The sequence below is a fragment of the Vipera ursinii genome (genome assembly GCF_947247035.1).
Source record: "Vipera ursinii genome assembly, chromosome: 2".
NCBI lineage: Eukaryota > Metazoa > Chordata > Lepidosauria > Squamata > Viperidae > Vipera > Vipera ursinii.
Window position 1 is genome coordinate 171055426 of NC_139513.1, and position 19521 is coordinate 171074946.

The window sequence follows — 19521 nt, forward strand, 5'->3', positions numbered from 1 at the left end:
TAAGATACTTTGAAATTATTCATGCATTGTTAAGTGTGATTTACTTGCAACATGTTTCAGGAAGTTTTTTTTACAACAGTGAAACATTTTAGCTCATTTCAGAGCTATATCGGTGTCAATAGGAAGATGAAGCAATGATAAATGTCAGAACTATATGAAACTGATGTCACATATTAATTCCTTTTTTCACATCCTACATGCCCCTATTAGTAGGACAGTGAACCAACTTTTACTCTTCCTTTACTGACATTTTTACAGGTCAAAATTAAAGTGTTCTCACTGATTTTCTTCTATCAGACAAGAAACTAGCTATCTTATATAATACTGCTGGCTTTTGTGTTGCAGCAATAAAAATTCATCAACAGATCATTAGGGGACTGGTAAGAGTAAACACATTGAAGATCCTTTTATTTTAACCACTGTCATAATTACCGATACCAGTAGATAATCTCACAAACTGGTGTCCACTCTTATCAATTTAGACTTATTGCAGCTTTTTATTAACCAAATAAAACCCATTTGAAAACTGTGGATGTTCAATTGCTTTTCTTAAAATTGATTTATAGATCTTTTTTTTAGCATATTAGTATTTATTAAGCCTTCAATTTAGTTTTGAATAAATAAGTTTAACAAAATAGTTAAAATTAGTCTGTGAAAATGCTTTTATCACTGATACCTCATTTCATTTTAGTCTTAAAGATTATACTGATACCTTTGATTCCACTTATGTATGCATTTAATCTTTTCTTGATTTTTAATTTTATGTTTTCTATAATGAAGTTCTATTAATCACTGGTCAAGGACTGTTATAAATTGATACGTGATTGATTTCATACCACAAAGTCTGCTGAGGAAGAGACTAATATTTATTGTGAATTAATCACTTGTAAAAATTGATTTTAAGCGGAGGGCTATTAAAATTAATCCAAGACTGCAAGTTGCTGTTTCCTACCTTAAGACTTACTGAAAAATCAGTATGTCAGAATAGAGATAGCAGCATTCATAACTGGCACAACAGATTGTAGGAGTAAAGAAAATAATATATTTGAATAGTAAACCATTTTTCCATGAATCCAATTAAAATTTAAGGTGTTTCAGAATCTGTTGTCCTTCATAGCTCACAAGGGGCTGCTACTTAATATTTAAAATGCACACTACACAGTTTCAACTCTTTCTCATTTATTTGCATTTTTCAAATTGCTGGAACAGCAAGTGTGTCATGGGAGGGAAATCCCACCCAACCTGATCACAAGCAGCACAAAGTCCCAAATACTTGAGTTATCGTAAACAAAACTAATCACAAGAACCACAAATAAATAAGGACAATGGGGAGAAAACTATTTGGAATACAGCAGTGTGGGTGCAAAAAGGGATCTCGGTAAGGCAAGGGAGGAAAAAAAACATTCAAAATGAGAAAATGTACACCATTTTACATTACAAGGTAAGGTTATTTCTGTCCACTAGAAATGTAAAAGGGAATGGTTGTTTTCTTTGAGGAGATACAGCTTTAGCAAACTTCAATGTAGATATTCTTAGCAGTGTGCAAAACACAGGATATCCATCTCTATCCAGTATGGAAACAATACCTCTATTTACTTACAGCTTGTCTCCAGGAATATTAGATTAAGGGGAGAAAAACAGGAGGAATTTGAGACAGGGAGCAGCTATACAAGGTAAAGGCTCAGGACCAAGTAGAATTTAATACATCATGTTAGGTAGGGATTGGGATGATGACTGATGGAATAGGCAGAATAATGGTATACACAAGCTGGTCACTTTTTTTTTTATAAAATCAGATTCACGTGAACCGGCCACTATTCTGTCTGGGGCACAGAGATGGTAGGCCCCTTGGGGTCATCAAATCGGTCCATAGTCTTGAGGCTCATGATCATGTGGAGGCCGTAGGTGAAGATGGCAACGAGAAGGAACGAAGTGAGCAAACCCATCCAAAGTCCAGGAGAAAAGAAACCAGCACAGTCACTAGCATCAGAAAATGTTTCATTTATCAGTTGGTAGCTTTGAATCTGCAAGGACAGAGAAAGTTGCATTAGTGTAGCAGGCTGGTTTAAATCTCCCTATACCTCGCTCTATTCCCAACAGGATCTTAACAAATTCCAATACTACAGTATATAAAAGCAGTTCTAGCTCAGTGCCGTTTACAGAGTCTACCAGCAGTCAGAGGATGTGGGAGATTGGCCTTGATCCCTGGCTGCCAATCAGAAAGCAACCAAAGCCCATTCTTCACACAAATACCAGAGTAATTTATTAGAAAGAAAGGTGATCCATTGATAGAAGCACAAAATGAGATATCTCTGGAAAAGCCAGGCAGCTTAGCTTTACAAAAGACTAGGGTTTTCTGTCACCATTTCAAGTCAACTGGGATGTATTCTCCCCACTCAGCATACCTGAAATCTCAAGATTGTCAGTTTCCAGTTGGTGGCATTTCTGGGGACCAAGATGCCCCCCAAAGATGGTTCACTGCTGACACAAGCACAGCTGAAGGAATAGTTGGTAGGAGCTGTGATATAGGTAGCATTGAAGACAGCAGGTGGTTCTCCAGGTCTGACCAGTTCCACCGTGTGGAGGACAAACCAGTTCCGCTTAGAAATGGGATAACTGGCATTTGTCATTTGAAATCTGCGATGTGGGAAGAGAGAGAAGACCAAAAGAGATGTGTGTATTAGAGAGAGAGAGAGAGAGAGAGAGAGAGAGAAAGAGAAAGAGAGGAGAGAAGAGAAGAGAAGAGAAGAGAAGAGAAGAGAAGAGAAGAGAAGAGAAGAGAAGAGAAGAGAAGAGAAGAGAAGAGAAAGAGTGCAAAAATACTAATATTATTTTTAATAAAATATTAATAAATATTAATAAAAAGACCCAGCTGAGCCCTTCAATACAAAGTGTACCACAAGAAATAATGTTTTGTGCTTTAAAATGTCAGGCTTTAAACATTGTGTTTTGTGTGTGTGTGTGTGTGTGTATGTGTGTGTGTGTGTGTGTGTGTGTGTGTGTAATGGATCAATATTTTTTTAAAAAAGTTGTCAAATTTTAATTCTTCTGTAGAGAACAAACATAGATACAGTGATTTAACTCCAAGATTGAAAAAGACAAGTAACAACTGGTAAAATACATGCTGCTTTAAAAACATGATCTCAGAAACTGTGCCAACTTTACCTGATTTTTAATTGTTTCCGATCTATATTTTCATATTTCAGTACCAATCTATGGAGAGAAAGCAGAATTCATTATAATTTATTTATATAGCCAGCCCCAAACTGTACATTCCCTCTTCATATTTACTAAAGACTTACATAATGTTTAGTTAGTACTGGGCAAGCTTTAAGTATGATTCTAATATAGGTAGTCCTTGATTTATGACAACGGAGCCTGGAATTTTAGTCATAGGTTGTTGTGGTTGTATGGAAGCACGTGTCCAGATTTGATTTTACAACCATTTTTATGAAAGTGGTCATTAAGCAAACCATGAGGTAAAGTGAATCAAGCATATCCAATGGTATTTTTGCCATTTTCTGATGGAAAATGGAAAAAATATCACCAACTGCAATCACATGACTGTGGGATTTTTGCAATCAATCATAAATGCAAGTGTGGCCAAGCATCTGATATGCAATCAGGTGACCACAGGGTGGGATGTGGTGAAGTGTGGCAGTCTAACTTTGAGGAGGGTTCATAAGTAGCTTTTTAAAAGTCCATTGTAACTTGGATCATTAAGCAATCAGTCATAAGTCATGGACTACCCATATGCCAATTTAGAATTTGGCATAGCACACAAAAATCCCAGAGATTATTTCCCCCAAGAGTGTGTGTGTGTGTGTGTGTGTGTGTGTGTGTGAGAGAGAGAGAGAGAGAGAGAGAGAGAGAGGGAGAGGGAGAGGGAGAGGGAGAGGGAGAGGGAGAGGAGAGAGAGAGAGAGAGAGAGAGAGAGAGAGAGAGAGAGAGAGAGAGAGAGAGAGAGAGAGAGAGAGAGAGAATCTCATTCGTAATCTGTAAAATTTGAGAAGCCTGGGGGCAAAATGCAGGCAGTTCTTCATGTGAGACAAAATGGAGCAATCCTAATAATACAGAGAGGCCAGAATCAGTCACATCAAATATTTACAGACTGACATGCCAGCTTGAATGATTCAAAGATGAATCCCATTATTTGCAAAAGTGCACCCAACTTCCTCCTCCAACTCATGGCAGCCAGCAACTTCCCACCCCACCTATCCACACTTTCTTCAACAGCTCATAGTATCCCATCCTCAGCCTGCCACCACCCTCACAGCCCTTGCCCCAACTTACTCAGCAGTGCTGAAATTCCATTTAGACTCCTGCACATCAACTACAGCACTAGGCCCAAAGGTTAAATTGGTTAGGTCAAATAGTGTCTTGTTGATGGTCACCGATAAATTGCTGGCCCAAAAGAGTATCCTGGGGATCCCATCTGGGGAGTAATGAACGGGTGCAAATGCTGTCTCCTTCTGAAGCAGCTGTCTCCCTAGCTTCTCTGGAGCCACATCAGAAACATCCCGGAGAACCTGGAGGGGAATTTTCCTTTCTTCATACGTTGTATCACACAACCAGTGTTTCCCCAAATTACAAACAGAATTATAATACCACACATAAAACCCCCCACCAAAAGTCACCTTATCAGAGAGTGGAGAGGGAAAAAATAACGGTGGACAGAATGCAACAGGGCAGAAAAGACTAAGATTAATGTTTGGGTTTACAAGGATAAAATTTCCTCTGCTCTCCAATACTAGCCCTCCAAAAGTTGCTATCAAAGTATAAACTTTATAGCAACAGCAAGGAACAAATGGATCAGATATTTGAGGAGTAATTATTTATTTTATTTTTTATTTTATTTTTTATTTTAATTCCATTTATATCCCGCCCTTCTCCGAAGACTCAGGGCGGCTTACAAGCTTAGCAGTAGCCTTCATTCTATGTATATGCCTGCTTGTTAGGGCTTTCACACACACCCCAAGCGGCATTATTACAAAGTCAGCTTAATTGCCCCCAACAATTTGGGTCCTCATTTTACCTACCTCAGAAGGATGGAAGGCTGAGTCAACCTTGAGCCTGGTGGGATGCGAACCTGCACTAATTGCAGGCAGCTGGTGTTACTTAAGGAGGCATTAGCCCACTGCTCCACCAAGGCTCTATCCATATATCCATATCCATTATATTTCATTATTGCCACTGAATCTAAATGAATTTTTAAACTGATCTTACTTGGCTCACTCCCTGTAGCACAAGTTCTGGAGCAGCAGTAAGAGGTCACGTGGAGCTCTCAGCTGCACAAGACCTTAGTTTAGGTACCTCAGAAAGGGTTGCTTTAGAGAACCAGATTGGTGCAATGGTTTAGGAGCTGGGATAGAAACAGGAGACCACATTCTCATCCAGTCTTAAGCACAGATGACTTTGGATTAGTCGCTCTCTCTCTCTCGGTCCAATCTACCTCACAGTGTTATCAGTGTGAGGAAAACGAGAGAGCGCATAATGTAGCTTGAATTGCGTATAATAAAGGCATGGTCTAAAGCTGATAAGCAGGTAAATAAATTTTTATTTTTTTATTATTATTATTTTAATTCCATTTATATCCCGCCCTTCTCCGAAGACTCAGGGCGGCTTACAAGCTTAGCAGTAGCCTTCATTCTATGTATATGCCTGCTTATTAGGGCTTTCACACACCCCTTAAGCGGCATTATTACAAGGTCAGCTTAATTGCCCCCAACAATCTGGGTCCTCATTTTACCTACCTCGGAAGGACGAAAGGCTGAGTCAACCTTGAGCCTGGTGGGATGCAAACCTGCACTAATTGCAGGCAGCTGGTGTTACTTAAGGAGGCATTAGCCCACTGCTCCACCAAGGCTCAATAAATGCTCCCAGACATCCACACAGGCATCTATTTTCTGGAAATTTTGCTTTGGCAGAATCCAATTTAACTCAGTCTCTCTTACTGCTAATTCTTTTAACAAAAAGATTAATATTTTTTAAAAGGGCCTGAAAACCCTTTTTTGTTGTCTTCCTCCTCATTTCACCATTTCTTTGTGCATAATATAATTATCACTATGTTTTACTTTTCTTTAATATTTGTAATGTGAACCATGCTCCAATTATCAAGCTGTCTCAAGACTCAAAAGTAGCCAATTAATGTGGCATTCAGACAATGGTATATTCCCAGGAACGGGGAGAGGAGAGCATAAAGAGCAACTACAGGGCAATCAGGAGGACCATGTACCCTGGAAGGCCGTAGAGCAGTCAGGATAGCTGTGTAGGGAATATCTTCTGACTGAAGAGCGCTCAAAACCTGCCCCAGGATCTCATCTGCAAGAAGACATCTTGTTAGAAGAAAAAAGTGGCCTCGGTGCCTCCAGCCTGAAGACTAAAGCCCAGGCACGAATAAACAGCCTCAGGCAAGCAGCACTTCTTGCCATCTCTGAATCTGGCCCAGCCTGCACGCCTGCTCTTTACCTCTCTGTTTCACTTCAGGCTGCTGCTGCTGTCCCTTGTCAGTGAGAACGTGCCTTGATTCTGTCTTTTGTATCAGCTAGTCTGTACAGCAAATGGCAAACTGCTGTAAGTGCGCCATACAGCTGGCTACTATAAACTAAACACAGGTAGTCCTTGACTTACAACCATGATTAGGACCAGAGCTTTTGTTGCTGAGCAAGATGGTTGTTAACCGAGTCGTGAACAATTTTACAACCTGTTGCGCCACAGCTGTTAAGCAAATCGCTGCAGCTATGTGAATCACACGGTTGTTGTTAAGCGAACCTGGCTTCCCCGCGGACTCTGCTTGTTGGAAGCCAGCTGAGAAATCGCAAATGGTGATCACATGACCCCAAGGTGCTGCAACCATCGTAATTACATGCCGGTTGCCAAGCGCCTGAATTTTGACCCGTATACTGTGGGCATGCTGTGACGGTCATACATATGAGGACTGGTCCTAAGTCACTTTTTTGCAGTGCCATTGTAACTTTGAACGGTCGCTAAACGAACGGCTGTAGGTCAAGAATACCTGTATGAGCTGACCTTAAAACCGGAGTCCCACACCAGGACATTCCAAGCAGATCAGCTTTGCAGGCCCACCCAAAACGCCTTCAGGAGCCATTCTTCCCCAGTGGATTAAGGTTTCCAAGTTGTTGCTTACCATTGCTGGTCAAAACTTCCTTTGGGGCCATAAGACTAGAGCTGGAGAAGAAAGAGGAGAGAGAGGAAGAGAGAGATTACAGCTTGTTAACAAAAGAAGTCTCCAGCCTCCCTTTCTGTGAATCTAGATTCTTCCATTTTACACGTAGTCCTCGACTTAGAACAGTTTAGTGACCATTTGAAGTTACAACGGCACTGAAATAAGTGACGTATGACCACTTTTCACACTTCTGACCGTTGCAGCATCCCCCATGGTCACGTGATTGACACTTGGATGCTTGACAACTGGTTCATATTTAAGACGGCTGCAGTGTCCCGGGGTCACGTGATCGCCTTTTGGGACCTTCTGACAAGCAACATCAATGGGAATGCCAGATTCACTAAACAACGGTGTTACTAATTTAACAACTGCAACGATTCATTTAATAAATGTGGCAAAAAAACAAACAAAAATCCAGTCATACAATGGGGCAAAACTCACAACATATTTCTCACTTAGCAACATAAATATTGGTCTCCATTGTGGCTGTAGGTCGCGGACTACCTGTACTTGTGATACTCTACTGTAGTTAGAGGGAGAAAGTCTGGCCTAGATTTCCAGGAGCTGCATTGCTTCTCACTACCTCATGTGGAAGGGAGTCCAGCTCAACCTTCTGAGACTGTGCAGTGGAGGGCGACGGAAAAACCTGAAGACAGCGCGACATGCATGTGCCCTAATAGGTATGGGGAAGAAGGCAAGGGGAAAAGTACAAGAGGTAAAATACCAAGAGAAGCTACACAGAGGGGGAAACAGGAACTGCAGAATAAGTTGGAGAAGTTGATTTTGGGGGGAAATGAATGCTATAAACTGGATCCACAAGAGCAAGCAATGATAACCGATTATCTCAATGTCAACATGCAATGATCAATAGGAAGTTGTTTCTCGTGTAAAGGATTGGAAAACTGATTGGGGGGAAGGTATGAGAGAGTCATTAAAGAAATTTAAACAGCCCTGAGATAAGAGGGAAGGATGAGAAAGAAATTCAAAATAATCCAGGCCTTGAACAGAGAAAAACTTGGACACGCTTTCAAGATGGTCAGCCCTCTGAAGTAGGCCATGTCAAAAAACAGGCAAGGCAGGGATTCCAGAATTAATCTTTATTGTGCAAGAACCGAATCCTGAAAGATCTGTCCAATTTCATATTAAAGAAGATCAAGGCGGGTTTATTTTGAGCTTCTCTCTCCCGCTTTCCTTTTCCTCAGGAATGAGTAACCTTAATCTCTCATGCCTTCTCCAAAGAGGTCAATGTATTCCTTTAACACCTACAGCCCTGCGGATGCACCCTACAATATCTGCGTGCACATATGCAGAAGAGGGAGGATACTGCAATCTTAGTAACAAAAAAAGGACCACAAGACTGAGTACCTACCCAGTGGTATAAGGCAAACGCACCATCAGTAAGGCAGGAAGGCTGGCATTGAGTCGCAGCTCCTGCAGAGTGTTCTGGTCCACGTGAAGAGGTGAAATGCCCAGTTTGGCCTTCAGAAAGGCAGGCACAGCACCAGCTGCAAACCAGTCGACAGAAGGAAGCACTAAGGAAGAGGGAGCTGTTCCTAAGGCATTCTGATGGGAAGGAATGAAACAGTCAGATCTATACCAACAGGGTGTCCCAAAATACGTTGTTAATAAAAGGACTGGTATGTTTTCATTGGTCATGGCAAACACTCTTTTCCAACAACCCAAGAGGTGGCTCTACACATGGACATCACCAGACGGTCAACACAGAAATCAGATTCACTATGTGCTCTGCAGCCAAAGATGGAGAAGCTCTATACAGTCAGTAAAAACAAGACCAGGAGCTGACTGTGAGCTCAGACCATGAGCTTCTCGTTGCAAAGTTTAGGTTTAAACTGAAGAAAGTAGGGAAAAGCACTAGGCCACTCAGGTATGAATTAAATCATATCCCTGTTGAATATACAGTAGAGGTGACAAATAGATTTAAGTAATTAGATCTGATAGACAGAGTGCCTGAAGAACTATGGACAGAGGTTCGCAACATTGTACAACAGGTAGCAACCAAGACCATCCCAAAGAAAAAGAAATGCAAGAAAGCAAAATGGCTGTCTGAGGAAGCTTTGCAAATAGCTGAGGAAAGGAGGGAAGCGAAAGGCAAGGGAGAAAAAGAAAAAAAGTCCTGTCTAATGTCAGGACCCACCCCAAACCACGTCTTAGGAAGACAAAATTCTTGGAGTCAATCTATTCCAAAAAGAATCTTTACTATGACATGCTTGGTTGTAGGAAATGAGACAGGACTTAATATTATTCCACGAAGTAAACCCTTATAAAGAGTTCCCGGTTTAACCCCCCTTAACCCCATTTGGTCAGTCCCCCATCCTTTATCTCGTATCATCCCTCTCGTGGGAAAAAGGAACTTAGGACCCTTCATGTTTATTGCTCTCTTCCGTGACAAAAGCCAGATGCTAGCCCCCCCTTTTGTTTCCCCAGTTCAAAAGGCTTCTCCTTTCCTTTGAAATGCCTAATACCGGTTCAATACACATCTATTCTCTTCTCTTCAGGAGATGGCAGAATCCATGGAATAATGTTTGAAACATTCCATTTATGAATATGATATAAATGGATTCTGACAGATACGCCCAATTGAATGCAGAATTCCAAAGAATAGCTAGAAGAGATAAGAATGCCTTCTTAAATGAACAATGCAAAGAAACAGAAGAAAACAATAGAATAGGGAGGACCAGAGATCTTTTCAAGAAAATTGGAGAGATGAAGGGAACGTTTCATGCAAAAATGGGCATGATAAAGGACCAAAATGGCAGGGACCTAACAGAGGCAGAAGAGATTAAGAAGAGGTGGCAAAATTACACAGAAGAACTATACAAGAATGAGCTTAACCTCCCTGATAACCACGTTGAGGTGGTCACTGACCTCGAGCCAGGCATTCTAGAACATGAAGTGAAATGGGCCTTAGGAAAGCTGAGCAACAACAAAGCTAGTGGAGGTGACAGTATTCCAGCTGAGCTATTCAAAATCTTAAAAGATGATGCAGTAAAAGTGCTACACTCAATCTGCCAGCAAATTTGGAAAACTCAACAGTGGCCACAGGATTGGAAAAGATCAGTTTACATTCCAATTCCAAAGAAAGGCAGTGCCAAAGAATGTTCAAACTATCACACCATTGCACTCATTTCACATGCTAGTAAAGTTATGCTTAAAATCCTACAAGCTAGACTCCAGCAGTATGTGGATCAAGAACTACCAGAAGTACAGGCAGGATTTCGAAGAGGCAGAGGAACTAGACATCAAATTGCCAACATACGCTGGATCATGGAGAAAGCTAGGGAGTTCCAGAAAAACATCTACTTCTGCTTCATTGACTATGCTAAAGCATTTGACTGTGTGGATCACAACAAACTGTGGCAAGTTCTTAAAAAGATGGGAGTACCAGACCATCTTATTTGTCTCTTCAGAAACCTATATGCGGGTCAAGAAGCAACAGTGAGAACTGGACACAGAACCACTGATTGGTTTAAAATTGGGAAAGGAGTCTGGCAAGGCTGTATACTGTCACCCTGCCTGTTTAACTTATATGCAGAGCACATCATGAGAAAGGCAGGGCTAGATGAATCAAAACTTGGAATTAAGATTGCCGGGAGAAATATCAACAACCTAAGATATGCAGACGATACCACTCTAATGGCAGAAAGTGAAGAGGAACTAAAGAGCCTCTTGTTGCGAGTGAAGGAGAGTGCAAAGGTTGGGTTGAAACTAAACATTAAGAAAACCAAGGTCATGGCATCCGGCCCTCTCAATTCCTGGCAAATAGATGGGGAAGAAATGGAGGTAGTGACAGATTTTATTTTCCTGGGCTCCAAGACCACCACAGATGGGGACTGCAGCCAAGAAATTAAAAGACGCTTGCTCCTGGGCAGGAAAGCCATGTCAAATCTAGACAGCACACTAAAAAGCAGAGACATCACTCTGCCAACAAAAGTGTGCATAGTCAAGGCTATGGTCTTCCCAGTTGCAATGTATGGCAGTGAAAGTTTTGACCATAAAAAAGGCTGAATTGTGGCCTTTGAACTGTGGTGCTGGAGAAGACTCCAGCGAGTCCCTTGGACTGCAAGGCGATCAAACCGGTCAGTCCTAGAGGAGATCAACCCTGACTGCTCTTTAGAAGGCCAGATCCTGAAGCTAAAACTCAAATACTTTGGCCACCTAATGAGAAGGAAGGACTCACTGGAGAAGAGTCTAATGCTGGGAAAGATTGAGGGCAAGAGAAGAAGGGGACGACAGAGAATGAGGTGGCTGGATGGAGTCACTGAAGCAGTAGGCGTGACTAAATGGACTCCAGAAGATGGCAGAGGACAGGAAGACCTGGAGGAACGTTGTCCATAGGGTCGCGATGGGTCGGACATGATTTCGCAACTAACAACAACAACAAAAATGTTTTCATTATCACTGTCCATCTTTTAGTGCTATAATATTTTGCTTTTCAACATCTACTGACGGCATATCAGTCCAAGCCATGGGCAGAGTTTGCTTTAATATTCAGCATTCTAGTCTAATAGTTCAGCATTACTGGTAGTCCTTGACTTACAACTGGTAGCTTAGTGACCACGTGAAATTACAGTGGACCCAGAAAAGAAGACCTATCCTATGGTCTGGATTCAAAGTCAAAACCCCTCATGGTCACATGACCAAACTTCAGGAGCTTGGCAACAGGACCGCATTTACAGCTGTTTCTAGCATCCTGCGATCACATGACCACATTTTATCATGGTTTTGCCAAAACCTGGCAATTACTTCTGGGTTTTGTCAAAACTGTTCCATAGCAAATAATGGGTTCATTTAATGACCATGTTTATGACTGCCACAGAAAAGGACATAAAATAAGTTTGGTTAAATGGCCATGGGCAGACTCCATCGCAGTTGTAACTATGTGAACCATAGAGAGGTTCTGAGAAAAACATGTAATTTCAGGATTAAGAATTAAATGCAGATTAATAGTCAGGGACCAAATGCATCCTTCCCAAAATTCAATATGTCTCCCATAGCCCATTTTTCATTTATCATCAATATCTGGCGAGAAATCACACCAGTAATTTTCAGTGACCAACTGTCTAAACAGCCTATTATTGCATGAATGGTTAGGAAAAGAAATGATAAATGAAACATTTAGAATCTCTTAAAGCTTCCATTGGTAATTTACAGTTTGAAATAAATAGCTTTGGTATTAAAGTACAGGACTTACATTTATCATTGTATATTCCAGTTTATTTATGTGAACTCATATGTGGAAAACTGATGATTACTTTTAAATGATTCTGAATTTCATACAAAGGAAAACTGAATAGTAGATAGGAAACAGCCCCTTATTGAGCCTAAATCTGAATATCTTTATCTCCCCATTTTAAGTGACACAGAGCTTACCCATTCACTAGGCTGAATACGTAATTAGATTTTAAGACTATAGCTAGAATTCAAATCAAATCTGAATGTTATTTCTTTTCCTTCCTAGAAGCTCAGGACTGCTGGGGAAACTTTTCTCTCTCTCCAAATGACATTTTCTCACTGACATCATTTGTTACAAGATTAGCTTGAGAGAGTTTGCAAGCTGTACAACTGAGAGGGAATATGAATGCAGTTCCCAGGAGATCCTGATCAAACGTAGTTAAAATAAAACACACCAGCGATCCTGCTGCTTTTTATTAAACAAACCCCCACAACGGTTTCTCTTCCTTTTTCATTTTATTTAATACAGCAGAATGACCTATTTTTCTGGCTTCCAGTCTCTTGCTGCCACATGTTTTAAGAAAAAAGAAGCCACGCCAGCTTATAGTACAAGGGGAAAAAAAGAAATTGTAACTGGACAGAATGGAAATTTTAATTCTATGACTGTATGTTAAGATCCTCTTTTTACTACTTCTTGGAAGTAGAGGCCCAATGGAAAAACACTCATAACGAAAACTCAATTCCGGGAGCTCCATTCAGACTTCAGATAGAAAAGCTAAATTTCCATCCTGAACTAATTAAACAAATGCATTGCATTTGAAGGAGTCCAAATAATGCAGTCAAATATATGTTAATTTTCAAGTTGATTTTATCTCACTCATGAGATTTATGACACTACACAAATGAAATAATTAGCATAACTTGATATAATTTAAGATTTAACAGACCTTCAGGAGCAGTCGATCCCCCTTCCTCCAAACAGTACATTAAATGAAGGTTTCACTCCTGCGCTCCGTGTATACACATATGCAAATACATACGCAGATATGTATGCATATGTATGTGATGCAGCGTGATTTATAACTCCCAGTTATTCTTGCTCACCTCCAGATTGGGGAAGGCGCTATCTGGCTTATTTCCAAATACTCCACCATACGCTGTGAAATCCTCAACGCTAAGCTGTAAGGGAAGACAAATTGTTTTAAACCTTCAGACTCGCTCTCTCGCTCTGTCTCCCGACAGCATTTTAAACATTTTACATTTTGACAGGAAGTCACCTTGATTTTAGTTCAAACCTACAGACCAGTGGCTCAGTGGGCTAGGACGCTGAGCTTGTCGATCAGAAGGTGGGCAGTTTGGCGGGTCGAATCCCAAGTGCCGCATACCAGAGTGAGCGCCTGTTACTCGTCCCAGATTCTGCCAACCTAGCAGTTCGAAAGCGCGTAAAAATGCAAGTAGAAAAATAGGGACCACTACGCCCTGAGTCTTCGGAGAAGGGCGGGATATAAATGGAATTTAAAAAAAACAAACAGCATTCCGTGCCCCTTTGGCGTCTAGTCATGCCGGCCACATGACCACGGAGACGTCCTCGGACAAGCGCTGGCTCTTCGGCTTTGAAACGGAGATGAGCACCGGCCCCTAGAGTAGGAAACGACTAGCACGCATGTGCGGGGGAACCTTTACCTTTACACAGATCAGATCAAAAGAAAAAATGGGCAAAAGGAGCTTTCAACAGAAGCCGCTGCTCCAGTTTAGGGAGAACCTGGATTGTTATTTTATCATGCTAACATGGGAGGGAGACAAGAAATACCCCATCCTACAAGAAGGTTCAGTAATCACTGGCTAACAAAGATCCTGATAAATGTAGTGAAGAAGTGATTGAATGTCACAAGGTTCCCAGTAAACATGACTAAGCCAAAGAAGCTTCCTTTTATTGCCATATGCACTCTCAAGAAACAGGAAGCATTCCCCCCCCCCATACACACTGAATCCCCAAAAGAACCAAAAAATCAGTATTCGGACAATGAAATCTATAGATTAACTACCTGTAGAAAGGTTATTTCCAAAAGACTTTTTCTCTCCCATAGGTTATAATAAAAATATTTAAGAGTTTACATGAACAGGTCAGCATGCAAACACTGGTAAGAATTGACATAAATACAGTGTAGAAGCCTGTCACCATAACTTACTTTCTCCTGAAGGAACAGCAATACATTGTGAGGGCCACTGTCTACTGCTGAGTCCAGTAAAGAGGCAAGCTGAGCTTCTGTCACCACATGACCCTCATGTGGAGCTGCCAAAGGGGACCATAAGGAGCTGTGCTCACAAGACAGAGGGGGAAAAAGTCAAAAGGAGAAAATAAAGTTTTCTTTCACAGAAGCTTTTATCTTTATCTTATAATATCACAGTCTTTTCCAGCCTGATGTCTTCATGTGTACAGGACTTCAATTCCCACAAATCCCAGACAGCCACTGGCAGGATGTTACAAATACCAATGGTCAACATGTTCAGATCACATCAGTTTAAGGATTGATGCTGACACAGATAGAACATGCATGATTAAAATTAGCATTTCGCTCACCACACAAGCTAAAAAGAAAAGCTCTATGAGCTTTTAGGTTCCATATGTGGCCACCTGCTCAGTTAATACAGGTTTTGCATATCACCTGGCTTAAACCCATCTACAATTCCATATCTGCTCATTAAGAAAATTCCTCTAGCTTGAATTGCAATAACAGTAAGATGAGAATGCTTAGCAGCCATGATAAAAGACCAAAATAATACATTACTATATCTTTTACGTACAGCCAAGTTTTATTCTAAAAAGTCTTTTGAGGGGAGAAGAGAATTTCATGCCAACACATTCTCATAGAATTTCTAAAATATAGTGGCACCTAAGTTGGCAAAGTCTCAAAAATATTATTTAATACTATTGAATTGGAGGAGTAAGTAGAAATCCCATCCCATCACCTGGTTTTGTTTTGCATTACCTTTTTAAAATATGTCCCTTAACTAATTGCAATTGGTCACAATACAATTATATCTCCCAAGGCAAAGGACAACAATAGCACAAAGGGAAATATAATCAAATGGGGACACTGTGCTTTGAAAAAGAAGAGCAAATTATGAGGAATGTAGATTCTGATTGATATACCAAAATGAAAAATATGGAAAGGAAAATGGAAAAAACAGTGTTGAACAATGGCCTTCTCCTATACCTAAAAACTGGTGAAAATAAACTCTTCTAATAAAAGGGTGGAATATGCTTTTTTTGTACACTGTAACAGAGATGCAAAAAATCCTATGGCTCTTGAAAAGTCCACCTTGAAGCATTAAACTTTATTGATTGCTTTGGAGAAAAAATATATATGTAAATTAAATATTATGTCCATGCAATGTCAAACATGTCACCTTGGAACTAAGACATAATTTGTAAGTGATACTTTTGCTAAAAGTTACAATCTCTGATAGAAACTAGCAATACCACAAAAAACTAAGCGATTCATTATCTCAGTTCCCCTTAACCCAACAGTACCTCTAAAACTCTTTTTTTTCACCCACATCTCAAGAGCTCCAAAATCCGAAGCACAGCGTATTTCACAATGTCCTTCCAGGTCCAATATAGCAAAAGGGGAATTTCTTCATTGTCCCCCCAAATAGTAATCCCCGCTTTGCACTGAGGTGACCCAAAATACAATTCAGAGACCCCGTTTCACTCACAATCATGAGCCAGAATAGCTAATGGCTGGAATAATCTGCGATCGTCAGACCATTTTATAGGTTTCCCACAATTGCACACGCAGTATAATTGCAGCAAATCGGGACCCGTCTCGAGACAAGTCTTCAAAGGGGGGGGAGGATACAAATACCTGTGATTGCAGCATTGGTGGTTTGCACCTCAGGAATAAGAGGTTTAAAACATCTGGAGCCGTAAGGTGTGGATAAAGGGAGCGATCCAGAGGAACAAACATAAAAATAAGACTCGGGTGGCTATCCACGCAAAGCAAGCTCCAATACATCTCTTCGGCCGCCTCGATCCCCCGTGACTCTAATCCCTAATTACCCACGTAGAATATTTCAGAGTCCCACATACCTGTGAGTCGACCAAGCGAGCAAGGGCACCTGCCCCGTGTGCGCGGCCACCAGCCCCAGGCTTAGCAGCAAAACCCCAGCAACCCACCGCAACGCCATCTTCCTTCCTTTTTCCCTTCCGCGGATAGTTCTTCTCCTGCTTTCCCGGCCCGCTGCCGCCAATCAGAACCCGGAAGGGCGTTACCGGCCTTAGGGGAACCATCCATTTAGAAGACGAGGCGGGACCTTTAAGAGCCAATGGGGATTTTCTTTAGGCTGCCCGCCGCTTCCTTTTCCCGGGATCGGAAGCATCTGTCCGGTTCAAGCAAAAGTCGATTTTGCCTGTTTAAATCCGTAATCGCTTTGAAGCCGACTTTGGGTCAGAGTGATGATTGTGTTTTTTTTTAATTTTTTTTTTAATAAATACGACCAGCGGCACGGAAGCGGCTTCCACCCAAAAAGACTGACTCTGGGGCTTCCTCCAAAATGAAACACCCGCAGAATATGCAACATGGTCTTGCGCCCAGGCAGGACCGGTGGAGAATTTTATCAGGGGTCTTCAAACTTGGTCCTTTTATGACTTGTGGACTTCAACTCCCAGAATTCCTCAGGCTGAGGAATTCTGGGAGTTGAAGTCCACAAGTCATAAAAGGGCCAAGTTTGAAGACCCCTGATTTTATGCTCATGAGAAACCAAAGGCAACTGAAAGAGCTGAAGAAGCTTCTTGGATGAGAAGCGAAGTGTCTTCAAAGAAAAACAAAGTCCAGTTGCCTCTTGAAAAAGCACCTTTGGGGCAACAATGACCTGGATGACTGAGAATCTCCATAGACATTTACTCGTGAAGGGGGGGGGAGCGTCATTGGTGTTAAAAATCCCTGCCCTCGTTTCCAGTTGGAAAAAGGAGCGGCTGTTGGAGGGAAGTGAGAAGAAGCAAAGTGTAACGTGTTCTCTGCTTAAATTTTACCGATACCGAGGAATGTACTTTAAACACGTTCAGAGTGCGTTCTCCTTGTATGTGGAAGAAATTACATTATGCAGAAATTATATATTCCTGTGCTGGACCGTATTCCATCATATTGTATATAGGTAGCAAGCAACTTGTTAGTGTTAATGTTTTACCTATAACCCCCAAAACCTATGGTCATTAACAAATCAGTGGGTGCAATGATTTAAGAATCCTGAACTGAGTGAAGAGAGCTAGGTTTAAATTTCTCTTGCTGACAGATTTTAGGCTTCTAACTACAGGTAGTCCTCAATTTATAACAGTTGATTTAGTTACAATGACACTAAAAAAGTGACTTACGACCGGTTTTTCACACTTACATCCATTGCAGCATCCCCATGATCAATGGGGATGATCAAAATTCAGCCACTTGGCAACTGACTCATAGTTATGACAGTTATAGTGTTCCAGGCTCGTGTGATCCCCTTTTGCCACATTCTGACAAGCAAAGTTAATGGGGAAACCGGATTCTCATAACAATCTTATTCAGTGGCGTAGTGTGGGGGGTGCAGGGGGGGCCGGCCGCACCGGGCGCAACATCTGGGGGGGGCGCGCTCGCACTGAGCTGCTCAGGGAGCCCCAAGGGCTGCACAGAGTTGGCTTGGCTCCGCTCTCGAGCTGCTCTTTCTTGCAAAGCGAAATGAGTCCGGCAGGTGAGATGGGCGGCCACATAAACTGAATAAAATAAATAGAAGCGGCCAACTCTCCGCCCAGGCTCAGGCCAACCGCAAGCGCCCCGCAGGCGCCCTGGCAGGTTTGGCCGAGCGAAGACGGACCCGCTGGCCGGCCGGCCTAGCTTCGTGCGCATGCGTGGCTTTATTTAGCGGGGCTCACGTGCGAGCTTGAATGCAGCGGCTCTTGCAGGTCGGAGCCCCGCCCAGCCGCCCTCGAGAGGGACCCGGAAGCATCCCGCATGCGCGCGACTCTTCTTGGAAAGTCTACGCCGCTGCGGGGTGCATCTTTTCAGCAGTGCCGTGACGTCACCACCCGCCCGCCCCTCTATTTCCGCTTCCGGTTGCCTTGCCCCGGGTGCTGACAACCCACGCTACGCCACTGATCTTATTACTAACAACTACAGTGATTCACTTAACAACTGTAGCAGAAAAGGTGGTAAATTGGACTAGAAGACCTCCAAGGTCCCTTCCAGCTCTATTCTATTACTATTAAAATGAATGGAATTTGTACATAGACAAGCTCTGGATAGGAGTGGGGGAGGAGGAAATGGTCTTTGTTCTGTAATGTGGAGAACCATAGATCATAATATGCACCTCAGTTGTGCTAAATTCCTGATATTATATTTGCACTAATAATAGATTTACAAAATACTCAATGCCTGATGTCACTTACGAAGGGATTGCACTTGTAAATGGAATAACAGTAATTAAGTAGTACAACAGAAACCTTCAACGGGCATTACAAAAAAAGGGAGAGTTAACAAAGCACACAATCTGATAAGAAGTCCTAATATTATATAAATCCCATCCATTATATTCAGAGGCTTTACCCTGGACAAATTTTCTCTGCCAGCCTGACTCCTACTCTATCACTCCAACATACCTAACACCTGCTATTTAAGGTGTCTTCTCACTGGGTTGTGCTTTTAGGTAGAAGTAGCAGTTAGCCTTTAAGATTGTTCTAAATTGCCATAAGCTGTTCTTGCCTTGCTATCTAAGTATCAGACAGAAAGACGGCCCCTTTTCTCACAGTGGATATTTTCTCAGTGCTATATTGAATACTCCTCTAAAACAGGAGACACCCCCCCAACCTCTGGGCCACACGTCCGTGGCCTGTTAGGAACCAGGCCAAACAGCTGGAGGTCAGTGGTAGGTAAACGATCAAAACCAAAACCATGCTCCCCCCACCCCCACCACCAGTCCAAGGGGAAATTCTATGAAACCAGTCCCTGGTGCCAAAAAAGTTGGGGACCACTGACCTAAAGTACGGTACTGTACTGATCTAAAATCATCTTTTATAGTTTAATGGGTCAAAGGTTGAACATTTTAATTACATTTTATGTAAATTGGTAGAGTTAGTTTGATATAGTGGTAGAGGTAACCTTGGGCTAGTC

General features: G+C 41.8%; 1 protein-coding gene across 2 annotated transcripts; it reads right to left on the bottom strand.

Moving 5' to 3' along the window:
- Positions 1 to 645: 645 nt before the first annotated feature.
- Positions 646 to 16627, bottom strand: ATP6AP1 (ATPase H+ transporting accessory protein 1). Of its 2 annotated transcripts, XM_083354267.1 has the most exons (11): positions 16473 to 16627; positions 14569 to 14695; positions 13484 to 13558; positions 8556 to 8749; positions 7770 to 7859; positions 7148 to 7188; positions 6236 to 6321; positions 4294 to 4529; positions 3166 to 3213; positions 2406 to 2637; positions 646 to 2024 (listed from the first exon to the last, which is right to left on the bottom strand). In XM_083354267.1, the coding sequence occupies exons 1-11, from the start codon at positions 16568 to 16570 to the stop codon at positions 1815 to 1817; spliced, it is 1437 nt and encodes a 478-aa protein (XP_083210393.1). In that variant the 5' UTR covers positions 16571 to 16627; the 3' UTR covers positions 646 to 1814. The 2 variants fall into 2 exon arrangements, with proteins under 2 accessions (XP_083210393.1, XP_083210394.1); XM_083354268.1 differs by lacking the exon at positions 7770 to 7859 and having other exon boundaries at positions 648 to 2024.
- Positions 16628 to 19521: the final 2894 nt, after the last annotated feature.

Coding starts and splice junctions, on each gene's coding strand:
- ATP6AP1 (XM_083354267.1), bottom strand. CDS start 16,570: ATGGCGTTGCGGTGGGTTGCTGGGGTTTTGCTGCTAAGCCTGGGGCTG. Junction 7,860..8,555: donor CGTTTGCCTTATACCACTGG/GTAGGTACTCAG, acceptor CATACCTATTAG/GGCACATGCATGTCGCGCTG. Junction 2,025..2,405: donor TGACAATCTTGAGATTTCAG/GTATGCTGAGTG, acceptor CTGTCCTTGCAG/ATTCAAAGCTACCAACTGAT.